The sequence below is a fragment of the Pyrgilauda ruficollis genome, unplaced genomic scaffold (assembly GCF_017590135.1).
Source record: "Pyrgilauda ruficollis isolate IOZ18807 unplaced genomic scaffold, ASM1759013v1 scaffold4, whole genome shotgun sequence".
NCBI lineage: Eukaryota > Metazoa > Chordata > Aves > Passeriformes > Passeridae > Pyrgilauda > Pyrgilauda ruficollis.
Genome location: NW_024525489.1, coordinates 1,056,325 through 1,073,987, shown reverse-complemented (window position 1 = coordinate 1,073,987; position 17,663 = coordinate 1,056,325). Strand labels below are relative to the sequence as shown.

Sequence of the window (17,663 nt, the reverse complement as noted above, 5' to 3'; positions counted from 1 at the left end):
CACATTTTTGTTTTGTTTTAAAGAAAAAGTGTCCAAAATGGAGAAAAAAGGGGATAAAAAATGTCTTAGTTGTTATTTTGATTCTCTAAATCATTATAAATATACTTTTCTATTATCTAAGGAGAGTTAAGTATCTGAAGTGGTCACTCAGAGTACAAAACAGAGACTATTTGTCTTCTCTTTATACAGTCTAGAACAGTAGTGAGTAATTACAAAAAAGTGGGGGGGTTTTCCTAGTAATAATGAAAACAATGTTATTTGGAATCAGATTATCTTGTCTGACTTCAGATCTATCACCAATATGAGGTCTATCAATATCCAATTTATAGCAGTATCTATAAAAAGCTCATTAAGCTTGACTAGGCAATCTAGTCTTGATTTAATAACATCAAAATATATCAAAATTTAGTAAATACCCTTTTAATTCTAATCCAGGAGTTAATTACCTTTGGTGTTCAACGTATGTCCCATAGTTCCCCACTGAAACAGTTTCATTTTATCTTTGAACCATTACTTCTTGTTATATTCAGCTTTACTAGACTGAAAACTGTGCTAGACCTAAACAACGGAGATCATTGAAAGATGTTGTCTTTGCTTAAAATAATTTTTGTTACCATTTTGGACAGACCTTCAAATGTCCTTTAAAATACTAGGCATCAAAACTCAGCATAGTTATGATGACTAGGAAATTAAAAAAATTTTTTCTTCTGTCAGTTTATACATTCATTTGTATGAATGTTCTATCACATAAAAGAGCTTCTTCATATCTATGAATCCTGCTTGAAATACCTCCTTTAAAAGCCATAATTCTTCACATTGTGAGCATGACTTTTCTTAAACTGTGAGAAAATTTTACTTATTATTATACCCCTTTCAATTTCTTCAGACTCTTCATCTTGTAGGGATAATTGCAGGAGTCCATTAACTGGTTTATCCTTGACTCTGAAGCTAAATCCCTATGTTTTACCTTGAACTTCACAATTCTTGCTACCTTCAAATCAAATCAAGAAACAAATTGTTTCAAGAAAGCAACATTTTTCTCCTCTCTTCTCCAAGTAGGCTATTCTATTCTTGTCCAATTAATTAACTGTTTGCTAACAAACTGATGTGGCCTTTCAGCTTGCATGGCACCCAAATGCATGCAGCACTCATTTGCTTACTTGTACTTGGTGGAGAGGCCTCACAACCATCTACAGCATTGTGTTTGGCCCCTCAGGAAAGATTTAGTACTCTGAACAGAAGTTTATGTGCTTGAGTATAGACTTTAGAATATATTGGATGTACTCTTTAGACATGTATAATTGGATGCTGAAATCTATAATTAAGTGTAGTCTCATTTATTATATAGATCCAAAATTTCAGAGAACAGACCTCAATTCTGAGTGTAATTTCTTCCATGGCATAATAAAAATGCCTGTTTTTTTTTTTCTTTCTGAAGTTTTTTTAACGTTTTTATGACAATAAGAGATAAGATTTCCTAACACTTCTGAAAATTGGGATCTAGTTGATATTTTCAGTTTGGCAATGAGGCATTGCTGTGGAATCACATACTAACAAGTAGTCCTGCTGTATTAAAAACAATGTGTCAGATCTCTCCCAAAATAATTACAATTGCTATGTAATAAAACTATTCATTTACTGTATCTTTCATAATGTTTTATGCTTCAATAAAAATGACACCATAGATGCTCAAGTGGTAGCACCATTCCATGAATATGAAATTGAGAAAACCATGAGGTACCACAAGAATCACTATGAAGTTGTGAGTCTTGGCATCGCTGCTCTGCCATACATAATAGGTCGTTACATAAAAGCTCTTCTTGCCTTGCTATTGTAAAACCTTTTTAATGTAGACAAAGTGTACCATTTTATTTATCAAGGTATGCAGACTTTTATGTGAAAGTAAGTGAGGGATGTGAGTTAGTGAGTAGACCTCAGTCAAATTGTTTCATAATACTCTGAGAAGGAAAATCAACTTAGCTGGCGACCTTTAGAAGCTATAATGTCATGTTTGCTTTCTAAATCACATAATGTTGAATATTGTAAATGTTGCCAAGCACCATATATTAAAGTAAAAGAAGTACAGATATGTCTACATTGTACTGCACTGCAGCAGAGATATAACAGTTTGCTTAAATGAGTTCATTCCAGTATTAGGAGCAGCTTAACTGTAGCAAAACATAGCAGTGAGCTTTCCTCTGGTTATTATTGTGCAGATGGTAGCATATGTAGTCTTCTGGGAATTGCAGTGCCAAAAGATAGCAGATACTTTCACATGACATTCGCTAGAAAACTTCCAGTGGTATTTGGCTGTGGTTAGACATCCTCTCTTATATGTTGCAGAAAATATTAGGAGCATGACTGCTCTCTTAGCACCTTAGCACTGACACTGTGCTGAAAGTGACCACTGCTGCTAAACTGCTGTCAGAATAAATTGTGTTGGAGCTTTGTTATCCATTCTGGGCCAGATCGGCTTTGTTAACCTCAAATACTAATTTCTCTGTTTAAGCTAATCACCAAATACTAATTTCACTATTAAAGCTAATCAATCAGGCTGATTTTTCATGAAGGGGTCAATAGCAAACAGACAGTGAGTGAAAACGTTTTTCCTGTTGTTATGTTTTTCAGTACAAACCTGGGTATAAATAAAGTTGAACTAGTATACTCAAATCTGGTTCCTCTGCCAACAGAAGCTTTGGTGATTAGTTGCTCTTATGCCACATCCATCATAGGTGGAGTTTGCAATTTAATTAAATTGAAATAATTAAGCTGAAAAATCATTGTTTAGATTGGACCTTTTACAAAAATTTTTTTAACTTCACAGCATTTTCTGCTGACAATGAGGATAAAGTAAATTTGCCTTGAGGATATATGTATGTATATATATATATATATATATATATATATAGATATGCAAGGGAAAAACATTGAAACCAAGAAGTTTGCACATTTTGAGGAAATACAATAATCTTAAGAGACTATATATGAAAACATTTAGGTTTTTAGTATATGTGAGGAAAAAATTCTGTATGAGTTGTTATTGAAACCTTAATTAGAAGATTCTGCATAGTGGGTTAGGAAAATAATCTGGTTTTAGTTCTAAGCTGCCTCTGCAATCAGTAGCTTGAAAGGCTGTTGCACCCTCTTGAGTAACTGTGCAGCAGTGGAAATTGGAGGGATAAGAAGGATGCATCCGTCTGTTTTTCCCTATCGCCTGGTACATGCTGTGCCCTGATCTCCTGATCTGCACAAGGTATTCATTCACTGTGTGCCCTTCACCACCATGCTCATCACATTTCCAACACTGTGTATTGATCACACTGTGGACCTTGACAGTGGAACTGGTGTGTCACTTAATTCCATTGGCACTGTACATTCTGTGACTAAAGGGAGATGGACAGATAATGTGCTACTATGCACAAATTATAATGGGATTTTAAGGTGTTATGAATTTCTTTCTGTAAAATTAATAATAATAGGAGATACAGGGTGTTTTCATATGTCTACACATTGGCTTTATTTATTTCCATTTTTTCATATGTTCACTACACTGCAGGGACATCCACTACAGAGCAATAATATTCATCCAGACCTTGAAGAGAGTGTCGTGATTAATTTGTTGAATGGATTCATGTAAACATTCAGATTTAAAATTAGTAAGATTTTTTGACATCTATTTGTGGTAGATCTTGCAGGCAGTAAGATACCTTGTACCACTAATGATTGATGTTGCTTTGAGCATCTATTAAACGCCAACTTGAGATCAAATATTTTGGTCAAGGAGTTCTGTCAGGATACACACAGGACTATACATCATGGTAGAGAGGAAAAGAGACTTACCTGTTTTCTTCCTAAATATGAAGGGGTTCATTTAAAAAATGAGAAATATGTTGAGGATGAGCAAGCTGACTGATGGTAATAGCTAATTTAAGTACGTAGTAGATATATTCTGTTAAAACTGCCTTCAAAGTACAGAGTTCTCTAAACTATTTTTACATCCTAGGCTGGTCTATAGATACATTTCATTATTTTCCCAAATTTAATTGATTAAGTCAAACAATATTATCATGGCAGGTTATATTCCATTCTCACCTACACCAATGTGACATTAAAACGAGTGGCATGCAGTGGTATACCAAAAATTATTGTCTCACTAATTTTATTTTACCTTCCATCTTCTGTATTTGAGCAGGGAGAATGATATATAGTCAGGAAGATTAAATACATTTAGGTTATTTCCTCGTATGCTAAGGTTGCCTACTGTTCTGTTGCAGGAATTTTATGATTTGGTGTCTGAACTGTTTAAAATCACAATAACGTAATATTTTTTCTTGATACTCTAGGCAACTATACTGATTATTGGTTTTTATTGGATGCCTTTTCCTTTAGTTAATATAATAATTTTGTAATAATATTTGGCCAAAGAACCACAGAATGCCAGTGGAAATTCAAACAGAATGCAATAGTTTGATAAACGTAATAAATATAGGTCAGTGTGCATTTGTAAAATGATGAAGTTCTATGCAGAATTATTAAAATCTGTATATTACTGAAATCATCACTTGAAGACCTTTCCAAAAGTGCCAGGAACAATATTATATGTGTATTTTTAACCTTTATACAGACAGCAGGAGCACTGTCAACTGAATTTGCATCTCATAGCAGGAACCAACACCATTGCCTACTGCATAATGAAGAATCAGAATAACAATAAGTTACCTTGTCAGATGAAATTTTTTTATTTTCAAACTATACAGAGGAAGTAATTTTATCATTAACAATTCAGTAGGTACTTAACAGATTTGTTACACAAGATCATTTTTAATTGTGGGTTTTGAGCATGTGTTGATAATCCTATGCCTATTTTCAAAAGCATGAAACATTCCCTATGACAAGGACAACACACTTTGTGTAAGCCAGTATGTTCATGCTTTTGGTAAAAAAATTCATCCTGAACTTGCCATAGTAAACCATTGATATTCTTCTGATTTGTTTAATAATTTTCAGATCATGATAAGACATTACATTTGTTAAAATATCCACATAATTCTCCTACAAAGCAATAAAAATGTGTGTGGAAGAAAGTCTGATTGGACTAAATTTATATGGAAAGCCAGGTTTGTAGGAAGATACAATAGATGCTGTTAATATATTGAGATAGGCTTTAAGACAAATAAAAGATTACGTACTAAAATAATTACCCAATTTTTGAGCTTTTAATAAGCAGTACTTTTCCAGCTATGAACTATGCAACAGACAGATTGCTTACAAAAACAAAACAAGATTATCAAATACCCTACAACATGTTTTTCATTTACTGAACTCTTTTTCTCCTGCAAAATTTATTGAAGCTTTAAAAAAGCTGGTCAAACAATTTGCCTTCTCCCACTTCACACTGAACCAGGAAGGGTCCATCCTGATGCAAAATTGGTCCAGAATCACAGCTAGTATTCATAATGTCACAGAGATGATACCCATATATTCCAAGAAAAGATTACTCAGTGAACCCATCATATTTGCAAACAAAGAGAGGACTGGCAGGAAGTGTACTGACTTAATCGAAAAACCATTTAATTTCCACTGATTTCCTATTGACTTTAATAAAATTTGGATTTATTTTCTCTGGAAAGGTGTACATGTAGAAGAGCCCAAGCATGTGACTTCCCAGTGGACACATTTCCATGTAAGCCACACAGAAGGTTTAGTTTAGTTTTAAGTAAGCATTTGGAAGGTTAAGTTTATGTCATTAGTATCACTTATCCTTCTACACATTATTCTGTATGGCAGCATTGAAACCCCTGCACGGTGCATGACATGTTAGTATTATTCTGCTAATGTGTGAAATAGAATATTTGTATCTAACTGCTTTAGATTCTCTGCTTTTGTTGCTCCTTTTCAAATGCTTGAAAGTATGGTAAAAGAGATGAAAGTTTCAGGTTCAAATAGCTTGAAAATAAATCTATATTTATGCTAAAACATCTATGTTTCTGTCAAGCAATGTTTGGACTGCTACATACCACTTATTTTGTATTGCCTCTCAGGAGGGAATCATCCTGGGAGCTATTATCCCTATGTCAGAATTGCCTGCATGTTCTGTACAGCTGTACAGGGCAGTATAATGCCTGATAGAGATATTTTAGAACAACTGACAAAACGTGTCTGCTGCAAAAGTATGCTGAAAATTATTTGTAACTGCTTAAAAAATCTCAAACTTTTACATGGATTATGGTACAAATATTACTGAGGGTATGTGATAATCAGGAATGATCATCATGATAGCACTGTCTAAAAAGATCATGAATTACATGGAACTTCAACAAGTATTTTAGACTTCATTTAATTACAGCAAGTAATGATTATTAATAATTCATTCAAAGCAATCTGATAAATTCTGACTGACGACAATGGGAAACATTTTGCATCATTATTTCTGCAATACAAATCTATATCTTTGACATTATTTGTGGGTTTTTATCACCAGTTGTGTTCTAAATCAAAAAGCTTCCATATTCTCTGTTAGGAAGGAGTACCTCAGTATATAAGAACATGAATAGACTGTAGTAATATGTTGATTATTATTTCACCAGTTGTAGATAGGGGTACTAAAGCTGAATAGAAGGCTCTGTAATCAAAGAGGAATAGTATTAAATATGTAAACCACAGATCATACACTCTGATATTGAAGATAAAGAGGCATAAAATAAAAGAACAAAGTTGATACTATATGTATTGTCTATTTGTTCATTTGTTTGTGATTTATGGATATAGAACAAAGAGTTTCCTAGTAAAAAATGCTTATGTACCTACATGTAGTGACTCTGAAATCTGTACCTTGAGGACAAAGAAAGGTCGCCAATCTCTCCAACTCCTAGTTCTTTGTCAAAAATGGACACAGTTAATGAGGTTTGTTTGGTACAGCACAAATTCTCAGACACAGATAGAGATCCTTTCAATGGAAACAAATTTGTTTTGCTTTACCAGGTTACTTAGCGATTAATAATAGCCTTGAGATGCAGGTCAGAAAGGTCATCATCCCCGCTTGCCAACACAATCTAAAATGTGCAGCTACTCTGGCTCTGCAGGCTTTGAGGCCCCAGAACGCTATGCATAAAGTAAAACAAGCTATTTTCCAACTTCTTTTTTCATATTAATAAGCAATTTTCAAGAGAAGGGTGGCAAAATGGGGGCCATGCCACTCTAAGTAATTCATTTATTTTGCAATTTAATCTTATGTTGGAAAAAAATTACACTGCTGCAAAAGCATAGCATGGTGATTTTTAAACGTCAGTGTGCTTTATAAGTAACCTTGTATGAAATATTGTATTAGCAGCCTTTAACAGTAAACTGCAACAATATTTTCAGAGATTCAAAAATACCTGTGTACCTTTTCTGATCTGTATTTCCTTTAAATTCTATTTTTCTTTTACAGTTGAAATAAAATGTTTAATTATTTAATATTTTACTTATTTTAATTGATAAAATCTTGAAAGATAGCATGAAAAGAAATATAAGTTCTACACTGCAACTTGTATTTAAGAATGTGATTTCAAAGTCTTCATATTTATAAACCAATTATTGCTCTTTCATATATTTTGATGAACTAATTTAATGATAATTTAAATATTAAGAGTAAGGCTGAGTCACAATCTTAAAAAATCACTTTTGGGAGCAATATGACTTTTCCGTGGGCTTATTCATATCAGCAAACTTACCCATGTGCATATTTTGACATGATTTCACCCATGTCCTCACAGTGTCTTATTTGGTACTCATTGAAACAACTGAGACTATTAATGTAGACCTCTCTAAATAATCTGTTTTGCAGGAATATTTGAATTATGAATATTTAGTTATGTGAATAATATTTTTTCCTTTTGTAAAATTTTATTGCATATACACATACTAGAAAACATAAAGACTAGAATTTACTCACCTAATTAAATTTTTAGCAATCTAAATGCTTGACTGAATATGCTTGGTTTCTTTGGCACACAGGTTAATTTGAACTAGTCATTTTGTAATAACAAAATTAAGAAATGTTAATCAAATTAATCTTATTTAACTGGGTCAAAAAATTCTATGCACATGCACTGTGCACAATAGCATAGAATTTTGTTTCTTATAGAACATTAATTCACTCTACTGTTTGCATAATTTATGGCGAGCCTGGCTCTGTGGAAAAAAACACATCGATTTGGAAATCTATGCCCATTTTCTGTTCAAGTTTTCCGGTAAACATTCAGTTGAAATCATGAGTTTTCTCCATTCTTTGAAACCTGGTGTTAGATGTAGTTCCATATTTCTTTTATGATGAAAGGTTTTTCTGCACAGACTCACACGTTTAGATGGCTCTGTGTGTTGGCATACCTCTGTTGTGCAGTGCTTCATTAAGCAGTTCAGGTCCTGGTTCTTGAGGTGGTCTCTACAGCTCTCATCAAACCAGAGTAGAAATGGCCCGTGCGAGGACCCAATGCCATGGAAACTCCTCCCAAGGACAATGTATGCATGAAAGGTTCCCATCCTGTTTTCCTCTGTGCCTATTTTCTCAGCCTTACTCAAAGATCCAGAAGTGAATATCATCTCCTATCCCATGTCTGCTATCCTCTCTTATTCCATAAAATCTCCCCTGTCTGCAGATCAGGAGGTGTTGCAAGGCACTAGCTGAAACATAGGTGAACAACCTGTATTTTTATTATAATAGCTTCCACTTAGAGAAATTCAGAGTAAAATGACACTTAAAGGCAGATGAAAGGACTTACATGAATACTATTTTATCAAGCTGTAAGAAATGTTACCGATATACTGCTCCTAATTTTGATATTTTTAATCCTGTTTCTTCTTAGTTATATCCATGTAATATCCTACTGCTGTGGAACTGAAAGAACAGTAATTTTACATTCCTGTGGTGTCAGTATATTGCTAATGTATAAGAACAAAACACTGTGAAGCTATGAAAGGGTTAAAGTAAAATAAAAGACTAGCATGTCTTTTGTTGTTGTAATATAGTTAGCAGACTTATTTTATTACAGGCGTGAACTCCAAGAGCACGCAGAAATGAAGGAAAATGAAGAGAAAATGAAAGACCTGGAAAAGAAAGAAAAGGAAAAGAAATACCAAGCCCAAAAGATGCATTACCTCCTTAGCACTGAGCAGGTTGGTAGACTTGTCCCTGACAGCTCATGCAAACCACTTGGGCCCCAGACTGACAGAGATAAACTAGCAGGCTGAATGGGACATGACTTGTTGAAAAGATATCACAAAGACACTACTTCGAGTTCAATTTATTGCTTTTCTATAGGCAAGAGCAGGTACCATGACTATTCTGTGACAGTAGCTCATAGAGGCAGCATCAGCACTGCTGGCAGAAAGAGTCCAAGTCAGCAGTTTGATCTGCCACTGTGATAACACAACATGAAGGGCATAACCTCGCTTTAAAAACTCATTTTGACTGGCTTATTGTTGTGTTGTTGCACTTGTCAAGAACTAACAAGTTATTAAGCTGAGAAGGGATTTCATTTTTCCCCCCTTTTTAATTGAGCTAATGCTTAGGTTGGTGCAGTGTTCTGCTTGTTTTTAGGAGAGATTGTAAATGTGGGTTTTCAGTTAAAGCTTTTTTAAGAACTTCCTGAATCAGCTTATTTAGCACGATTGTTTTCACTCAAAAATGCCTAATACATCTTAAATATTTATTATTAATTAATTTTGTATCAGTATTACTGGTATATTATTCCAAACTTTCTTATGGCAGCTACTTTAAACAGACAGGTAAACATGCCAGTAGATATATCTTACATAAATTTGATATGATTGGTAAAGCTTGTGGGTTTGCCTTTTTTTTAGTCTCCTCTTGTAAACTTTCATAAAAAAATAAAAGGATTTTGTCTCCATAAGTGTTTGGTGGCTGACTGGTCTTTGTACAGAAGTGGAATTAATGTGAAATATTAGTATGAACTAAATGCTTGCGTTTTTGAAGTCGTTAATCACAATCTGTGTTTAAGAACTGCTAATCCTAAAGAATGCAGGAAAAAATACTATTACACTTAATGACAAAATATTTAATCTTCCCTTCTGTTTGGGAATTATTTGTGATATATCTTGTAGATAGAAATGTGGTTTGATTAACTGGAACTCTGTTATGAAAACTCGATGTGTAAATTATGTTTAAGTATTTTTTTTAAGCATAGTATAATATAAGTAAAAAATAGCATAAAAAGTTTTCTCAATGGCTATTAGACAAGGAAGCTAGTTAATGACTTGGATTAGCTCATTATAATATTTTTTTCCCATGTGGATCTAGGATATTAAGAATCATCTGCACAGTGTTTTACATTGTTTTAAACTATAGAAAATTGGGAATCCCTGTTTTGAACAGTGCAATTTATATAAACACATGCATTTAATATGCTTACCTGGAGGACAAAAGTTGTCAGGTTGGAGACATGGAGTGACTTGTGGTCTAGTAAGATTTTAGTAAGCTCAGTTCACCTCCAATGATACAGGCTTTGCAAGCTGTAACACTTAATGGCAAGTAGTTCCCCATTTCAGCTATGGAGAACTGCTTGTAGAGGGCAGCAGTAACTGTTGTGTTCTGATGAGTTTTGGTTATTAATTTTACAGAATTAGAATTTAGCTAGCAGTGTTTTTAGCTAGCAGAACAAGAAAAAATCTTGGTTTTACTTGCTCAGATGGTTTGTGACTACTGAGACTCTGAGCCCACAGAAGTTTTTCTTTATGAGAGAATTGAGCTCCAAGAGCTGTCTTTCTTTGCAGGTAGTATTTCAAAACATAAGTAAATGTAAATCAATGCAAAACCTACAGACAACTTGAAAACCATCGAAGATATAGTTGAAGTTTACTTACTGTGAGGTCTGTATTCCTCAAGTCCACATAGCTTCTACATTCTACATAGCTGTAGAATTTGGTATCTTGGTAAGATACAGGGCAAATGATTTTCATGCAGAATTTACTGGTTTGATGTTTTGTGCCTGACATTTCAGTCTCTAAATGTCTGGTCTTCTGACCTGACTACAGCTACATCTTGCTGTTTTCAAAGAACAGTTAACTGGATTACTGAGCAAGGACCATTCATGTCTCAGTAGAAACAGGCAGCAAAAGTCAACGCTTTTGAGTGAGTTTAGAAAACATATCATTTGTAAGGAGGATACATAGCAAATAAAAAGAGGACATTAATAAGCTGGATTTATTGTAGAGTCATGCATTACCTAAAGCCCAGTAAGTTACAGAGATAACCTGCCAAAGTTCGGTTCTCTTCCCCTTCCTGCCATACGCACTGAGATTCAGTGATGGAGCTGAACCACCTTGTGTATCAAGGCTGCAGGTGTTCAGGCAGGTTATATGGACAGCATTGAAAAATCTCTATTTGCAATAATTGTTTCAAATATGTCCTATGGTTTGGAATGTTTTTGTTTTAATACAGGGAAAATGGGTGAGAAAAGGGTGTTTACTTATTGACAGAAAATAATTAAGGAGTTGTTGCTCCTCAATTTTTATTAAGAAAGGCATGTCAATTTTCATTCTTCTCTCCCAAGCTGAAGCCCACAACATCTCAGAAACATCTCAGAAGTGTGTTTATATTTATATGTATCTATATCTCTATCTATGTCTATATCTTTATCTATAAACTGGGTGTGCCCATTCCTAATTGCTAACATTGTTTTACTTTCAAGAGGTAAAGCTGAAGAATGTGTCAGGAATGTACAGGAAGGTCTGGTATGGATGTAATAGCATGGCCTATAATTAATTTAGTGTTTAGTCCTTTTCATGAATTAACTTGTATTTCAAGCATTTATTTCTTTCCTAAACTGTTACTTTATAAAGAAAAAACACTGTCTGGTTGCTTAGTGCAAGAGACTCCTATGTAAAGTACAGCAAGGAATAATTCTATGTGCTGGCAACTTTGTGACTTCCAAACCAAATTCAGTTTTAAAAATAGGATTCTCTGTATTTCAGGTTTTAAAATTTTTATAAAACACAATCTTTGTCTTAAGTGGTTTTTTACCTTATTGGGCTGATAAATTTTGACTTTATGATGAACATAATAAAAATTATATATTTAACAAGTATTTCTCTTAGTTAAGAATATTTCTTATAATTTCCTGTTGGTAGCAAAATTTGTTTTCATCATTTTTACCTGTTTTATCATGAACTGAATTGTGATTTCTTATTGAGACATGAAACTCAAAAAAATTTTTTCTTATGAGTCCAGAATCACAGTATCCTATTTCCACTACAGTGGTAATGACCTTTTTTTCTCTCCCCCCCAAATTATCATTAATAAATAAACTACTTATTAAATGTGGTTTTCCATTATAAACATGTTTACCTATGCAGATTATGATTCTATATCCCTGTAGTTCCTTTTTCTGTATTAACATCCTTCACTATAATTGAACAGGTTCTTACTTCTGTGCTTTGTCTTATTTTCAAGGCCAACATTAGTAGTGAGGGCCATCCCCTGCCAAGTGCTGACAAATGACCTTTAAAGTCAACGGTGGAGAAAAGCACTGAATATATTCATGGTGCTTAGCAGAAATGGGGATGAAGAGCCCACTTGTGTTGAAATATGTGGTTGCATGATTCCTGTCATTGGTATTTGCAGCCTTTCAAGAAATTTTGTAGTTGGTTTTTGTCTTACAATGGTGATGAGAGTTAGGAGTATGACAGTCTAAATCTGGAGATCCAGTATCAAGCTAGAATGCAGACCTGTGTTGTTTTCAGTATCTGCTGACAGAGCAAGCAGCAATGCTGAAGTGATTCTGTGAATGGGAGCAGGTGCAGCAGCACCTGCAAGTCCACAGTGGGATGGAGAGCAGAAACCAGTGGTAACCGAAATATGGAGCAGAAGTGGTGTCCTGTAAATTATTGAGTTCAGGAGAAGAGCCCTGTGGAAACAGTGTTCCAAGTGCCACATCTGAAAAGGTCTTCTGCTATTACATTTTCTCCTGTCACTGAGGAGAGGATTGGAGAATCAGCAGAGCAACAGATTTTCCCCCTTTATAGTTTTTTACTGTAGAGCAAACAGTACTGGGTGAGGTAAAAGAGTTTTAGATTCTCTTTTCTCCATTTCTTCTGTTTCTAAACAGATAAACACAATTACTTTTTGTCACACAAAATAAATGTACAACTAGTCCAGGAAGCCAAATTTCTTTTGATCTGCAAAATCTTGAGAGCTTTGTCACACAATTGAACAACATGTACATTGTTAATAGTGGGATGTTAATAGTGGGATATGCCTCACTTAAGCTTATCATTGCTATGGCTGTTGGACTGAGTTGCAGCCTCTCTTCTAAAGCTGGACTTCCTGCTCTGTGATAAATCATGCTGAGAGTAGATGAGCTAATGCTGCTCCTCCGTTCTCTGGGAGCTTCTGTTCTATCAGAATTCTTTAACTATTGAGACCTTAGAAAATTAATCATGCTGTTATGTGTGTATGTCTACTCTTGACTTTTGTATAGCATCTTCTTTCTGTTAGCCCCTAATTAGAAGACCTGACTGAGTCAGAATTAAGGCTTCTCTGCCAAGCGTCCTATCTTTGACAGTGGCCAACAGCATGGCCCAGGGTAGAGGAATAAAATGGAGCAATGGGGCAATATAATTACTGTCAAGAATACTCTCTCAGTTTCCAGCAAACAGTAGTTGAAGGACTTGTAGTTCTTAGCTGTGCAACTTCCTATTTTTGTAATATTTAGATGCTCATTTTTTGCCTTCATATTCCTTCAGTTCCTGCCTCTCTTAATACCCAGAGAAGGAATAACCTACATAGGGAGAGTGGGTTAAGAGATCTGGCACTAACACTAGCTCTCAAGTTGTGCTTCCTTGGAAGATCAGCTTCCCTCATTCCCCTTGCAGTGTTGTTTTGCTCATGCATGTTAATTTCACAGCTTGGCTGTCTCTGATGTTCCGTCACAGGAGAATATGCAACTGTGAAGTGGCCTATTCTTTCTCCACAATTTCATCTGGTTCTGGGGATTGCCTCTGCCACTCTGAGCAACACTGAAGTCCACCATTTTTCAGCCCTCTTTAGCAAGGTGACAGTTTTTCCTGATGTCCTTGGGCAGTTTGTGAACAGATGCTGCTCATAAGATCCTGGTAATTTAGACCTGCAAGGGAAGAACAAAGTCCATGTGTAATATAGGCCCTTTTCATTGTAGAAGTTTTAGAAACTGTGGCAGTCCTTTTAGCAACAAGACACGAGTTCTCTTTTTGGATCACAGCAGTTTGGTTTTCAGTGCCTGCTTGAGTGTGTCACCATCTGTCTGTTGAGTCAAGGCTAGTATGTGGCTGATATTGGCCCACATTTATTCCCATTGAAATAATGCTTTGTAAAGAATTACTTGTAAGGATATTATAGTTGGTGCTGTAAAATGTGAAAGTATTTTGAATAGAACTAGTCTTGACTGATATGATCCTTTCCAGGGAGATATAAATATGTGAGAAAGTAACCCTTTAATAGGTTAGCATATAGAAAACATTAAAGAAAAGGCCCAAAACCACACATTAACAATAATGTTCTGTGAGGGGGAAGGAAATGTTTGCTATGAGTTACTCTCAAGTGAGTAACAGTGAAAAGTTCTAATATCAGCAACGAGAACCAAGTTTTTCCATTTTTACTCTCTCTGTGTACCTCCATAAGCAATTCCATTTTAGCTGAATGAGAACCATTTAGCAAACTTCTCTGTATTCTCTATTAGGGCTTTTGAATATAAAGGAAGTAAAAAACTTTGTCGTTTCTAAGAACAGTTTCATTTTGATTCTCTGTATTCATTTATTGTTGTCTCAAAATATCACTTCTATCAATTGTTTCCATATTTATTTATAATTTTTCCATATTTATTTAGCATTTGTCAGTTCCTGGAGTAAAATATTTTAAAGTAAAATTCTATTAAATGCTAAAGTAGTCTTATATTGAATTTTTCCTGTCTAGAGAGGTGGCAATTTATAAATATTATGCTGACTGCCTTTGTCCCCTTTTCACATTACTGGAAATAAGGAGTTAATTCTGTTGAAGTTGCTGCACTTAGGCAGGTCTAAATGTCTAATGTTCTAAGTGAAAAAGAAAAAAGACCACAAAATCCTTCCTGAAGCAGGTTAATGAATATTCAGGAGACGCAACTGATTAATATGCCTCTAACCTAATGTGCTGTCCTGTAAGAACTTGAAAAACAATTGGTCTAAAATGACACTGTTTGACATCCACTCTGTCTCTGGACAGCTGTCAGTTTTATTCTTATAAAGGTGAGGACTCAGTGGATAAAGCCCTAGCCTTTGATCTTCAGATCCACAGTTTAAGAGACCAGGCTGCAAGTTTGGTCATTTGAGCTTAGTCCTGAGTGAACAGTCCACATCACAAAATAATTATACATAATTTGTTACTATTGGCAGTGTCTGTTCAGGAAAGGCCAAGGACTGATCTAGCATGAAGAATGAATTAGCTCTTACCTTGTACATTTTATTTCCTCCCTCTTTACTGTTGTAATTTTATTATCCTGTCTCTAAAACATTCAGGGGATGAAATTATCATTCATTATAAGTATTAATACCTGTTGAAGATGAACTAAAATAGTAAATTTCTTTTTTTATTCTAGGTGACCCAATCAATGAACATCCCCACCTATCCATGGGTGTTTAATATCCACTCATTGTTTCTCTGCCAAGTAGTCAGATTTTTCTGAGTACTTTCCAAAGCTTATACCATGAAAAGTCCTCTTTAAATTAAAGAGAAGAGGGTGAGATTTCTTAGTTCTCAGGCAGGCTTGCAGCTACATTTAAATTTGACTTGTATGTGAAGCACTTCATGCTGCAGTGTTCTGTTTTTATAAAATATGGTATCCAAAGGGTTCACAATTTGCATTACATCCTTCTGACAGTACTTGTGACAGGTATATTTGATCAGCAAACTTTCCACGTGTATTTACTTCCCATTGGAAGCCAGATGTACCAGTCTATTTACAGACATTCACTCTAGGAAAATCATTCCAATCTTGTGCCTCATGAGGCACTGTCCACACCATCTCAGTTCACTTGAAAGGGATCTCAATTCATGTTGTTTAATTTTCTGCTGTTTTGCTGTTTCTGTCAGAAAGAAGGACAAAATAAGGCAAACTGAAAGAAGCCAGTAATTGAGCGTTTGTGATTCTGAAAGATGTTGTACCTGAACACCAGCTCGATATTCCAGAAATGACCTTTAAGTGATTTGCACACAAAATCAAAAATCTCTGGTTCTCTTTGAATCTGAGTCCAGCTCTTGCCCTTTGGGATAACTAATCTTGAGGACACAGAACTATAATTCTGCTACTCAACACACTATCATGTGATGTAAAGAAGAGGGAAAGAGCTGAAAGCCAAAATACACCTTCAGAATCTATTTGGGGCACCTACTGCCAAAATAGTTTAGTGACAAACCTCACAGCTCCATAGATTTTCCAGTTTTGCTCATATCTTTTTTAATCAGACATTTTGTTCTCTAGGAAATGGTGGTTATCTCCCGAGGGAAGATAAGTACAGTTAAAGCGAAAACTAAGATTGTAAGCGTGGTGATCTTCATGCCCATGTGTAACTGTAGTTAGAGGATGGAAGAAGTGCTATCTGCTGACACCATAACCTATTTCGTATGCAAAATGCATGGATGTGAACTATTTCAGATGTGTTTCTTCCCGGTGTCAGTAAACAGCACTTCCCTCCCATTCACTCTTCTCTGAAGTCTCAGCCTAGCCCAAATGGTAAGTGAAAGTATTTCCAAAAGAAATCAATAATTTCTCCTTTTGGCCCACCACCTAGAAAACAAGATACTCACTTCCTATTCCTTAAAGAAAGTCAGTGAATGAACTTTTAAGCATTATCTGTGACAGTATTGTAAACTCTATTTTCCCTAAAGGCTGCCTGCTATAAAATAATTTCAGTTTTTTTGATAACCGGTTAACTGTTCAAAAAAATGAAAGTTTACACAAAAAATTCCCAGAGCTTCTTCTAAATAGCTTGTTACTAGCCATATCACACAAAGCTTGATATTATAGCACAGTGATATCTCTGTATCTACTATGTATTATAACATTGAGCATTTCAGCCTTAGTAATTTAAAAATCCTCTAGCTAGAAGGTCCCTGCATTTAAACGGTCTTTTTTGGCATCTGAATTGCATAATCCCTATTTGTGTGGATTTTTTCTAGACAACAAACTTTGTACTCAATTCCTGTGGGTAGGATTAATGGCAGAGTTTAAAGGAAAAGCTGTGTGATCTATCAAAAAGTGTACATGCTGAGATCTTAGAGAAACATGACCACATTTTGTGCATTACCATCAACTGGGGTGGCAAAGGGGTTGGATTGCTGCAGGGTCAGAAAGCCAGTAAGAATGAGTTATATATTGAATGCTGGCTGTTTGTAGGATATGGTAAAAACATTTAAGAAAGAATCTATACTGCAAGGAAATCACAGGGCAGCACATCAGCTAAATAGTTCACAAAGCTACATTCAGAAATGATGGAACTCCACTGATATTCTTGAAAGTTACTGGTTTAAATTTGGTTGATGCATCTCGTATTTAACCAAGTTGGTGTGAGCTATGGTCTTGCTCAGGTAATTTTTTTCTCCTGTTATATTAGGAGAAATACATGCTAAGTAAGAGATAATTGCATAAAAGAGAGGT

General features: G+C 35.0%; 1 protein-coding gene across 1 annotated transcript in view; it reads left to right on the top strand.

Moving 5' to 3' along the window:
* Positions 1–17,663, top strand: part of SPATA17 (spermatogenesis associated 17) — an 84,225-nt gene that overhangs the window by 24,898 nt on the left and 41,664 nt on the right. Inside the window, exon 6 of the mRNA XM_041477251.1 lies at positions 9,030–9,153. Within this exon, the coding sequence (XP_041333185.1) occupies positions 9,030–9,153 (124 nt within the window). The remainder of the gene's footprint in view (positions 1–9,029; positions 9,154–17,663) is intronic.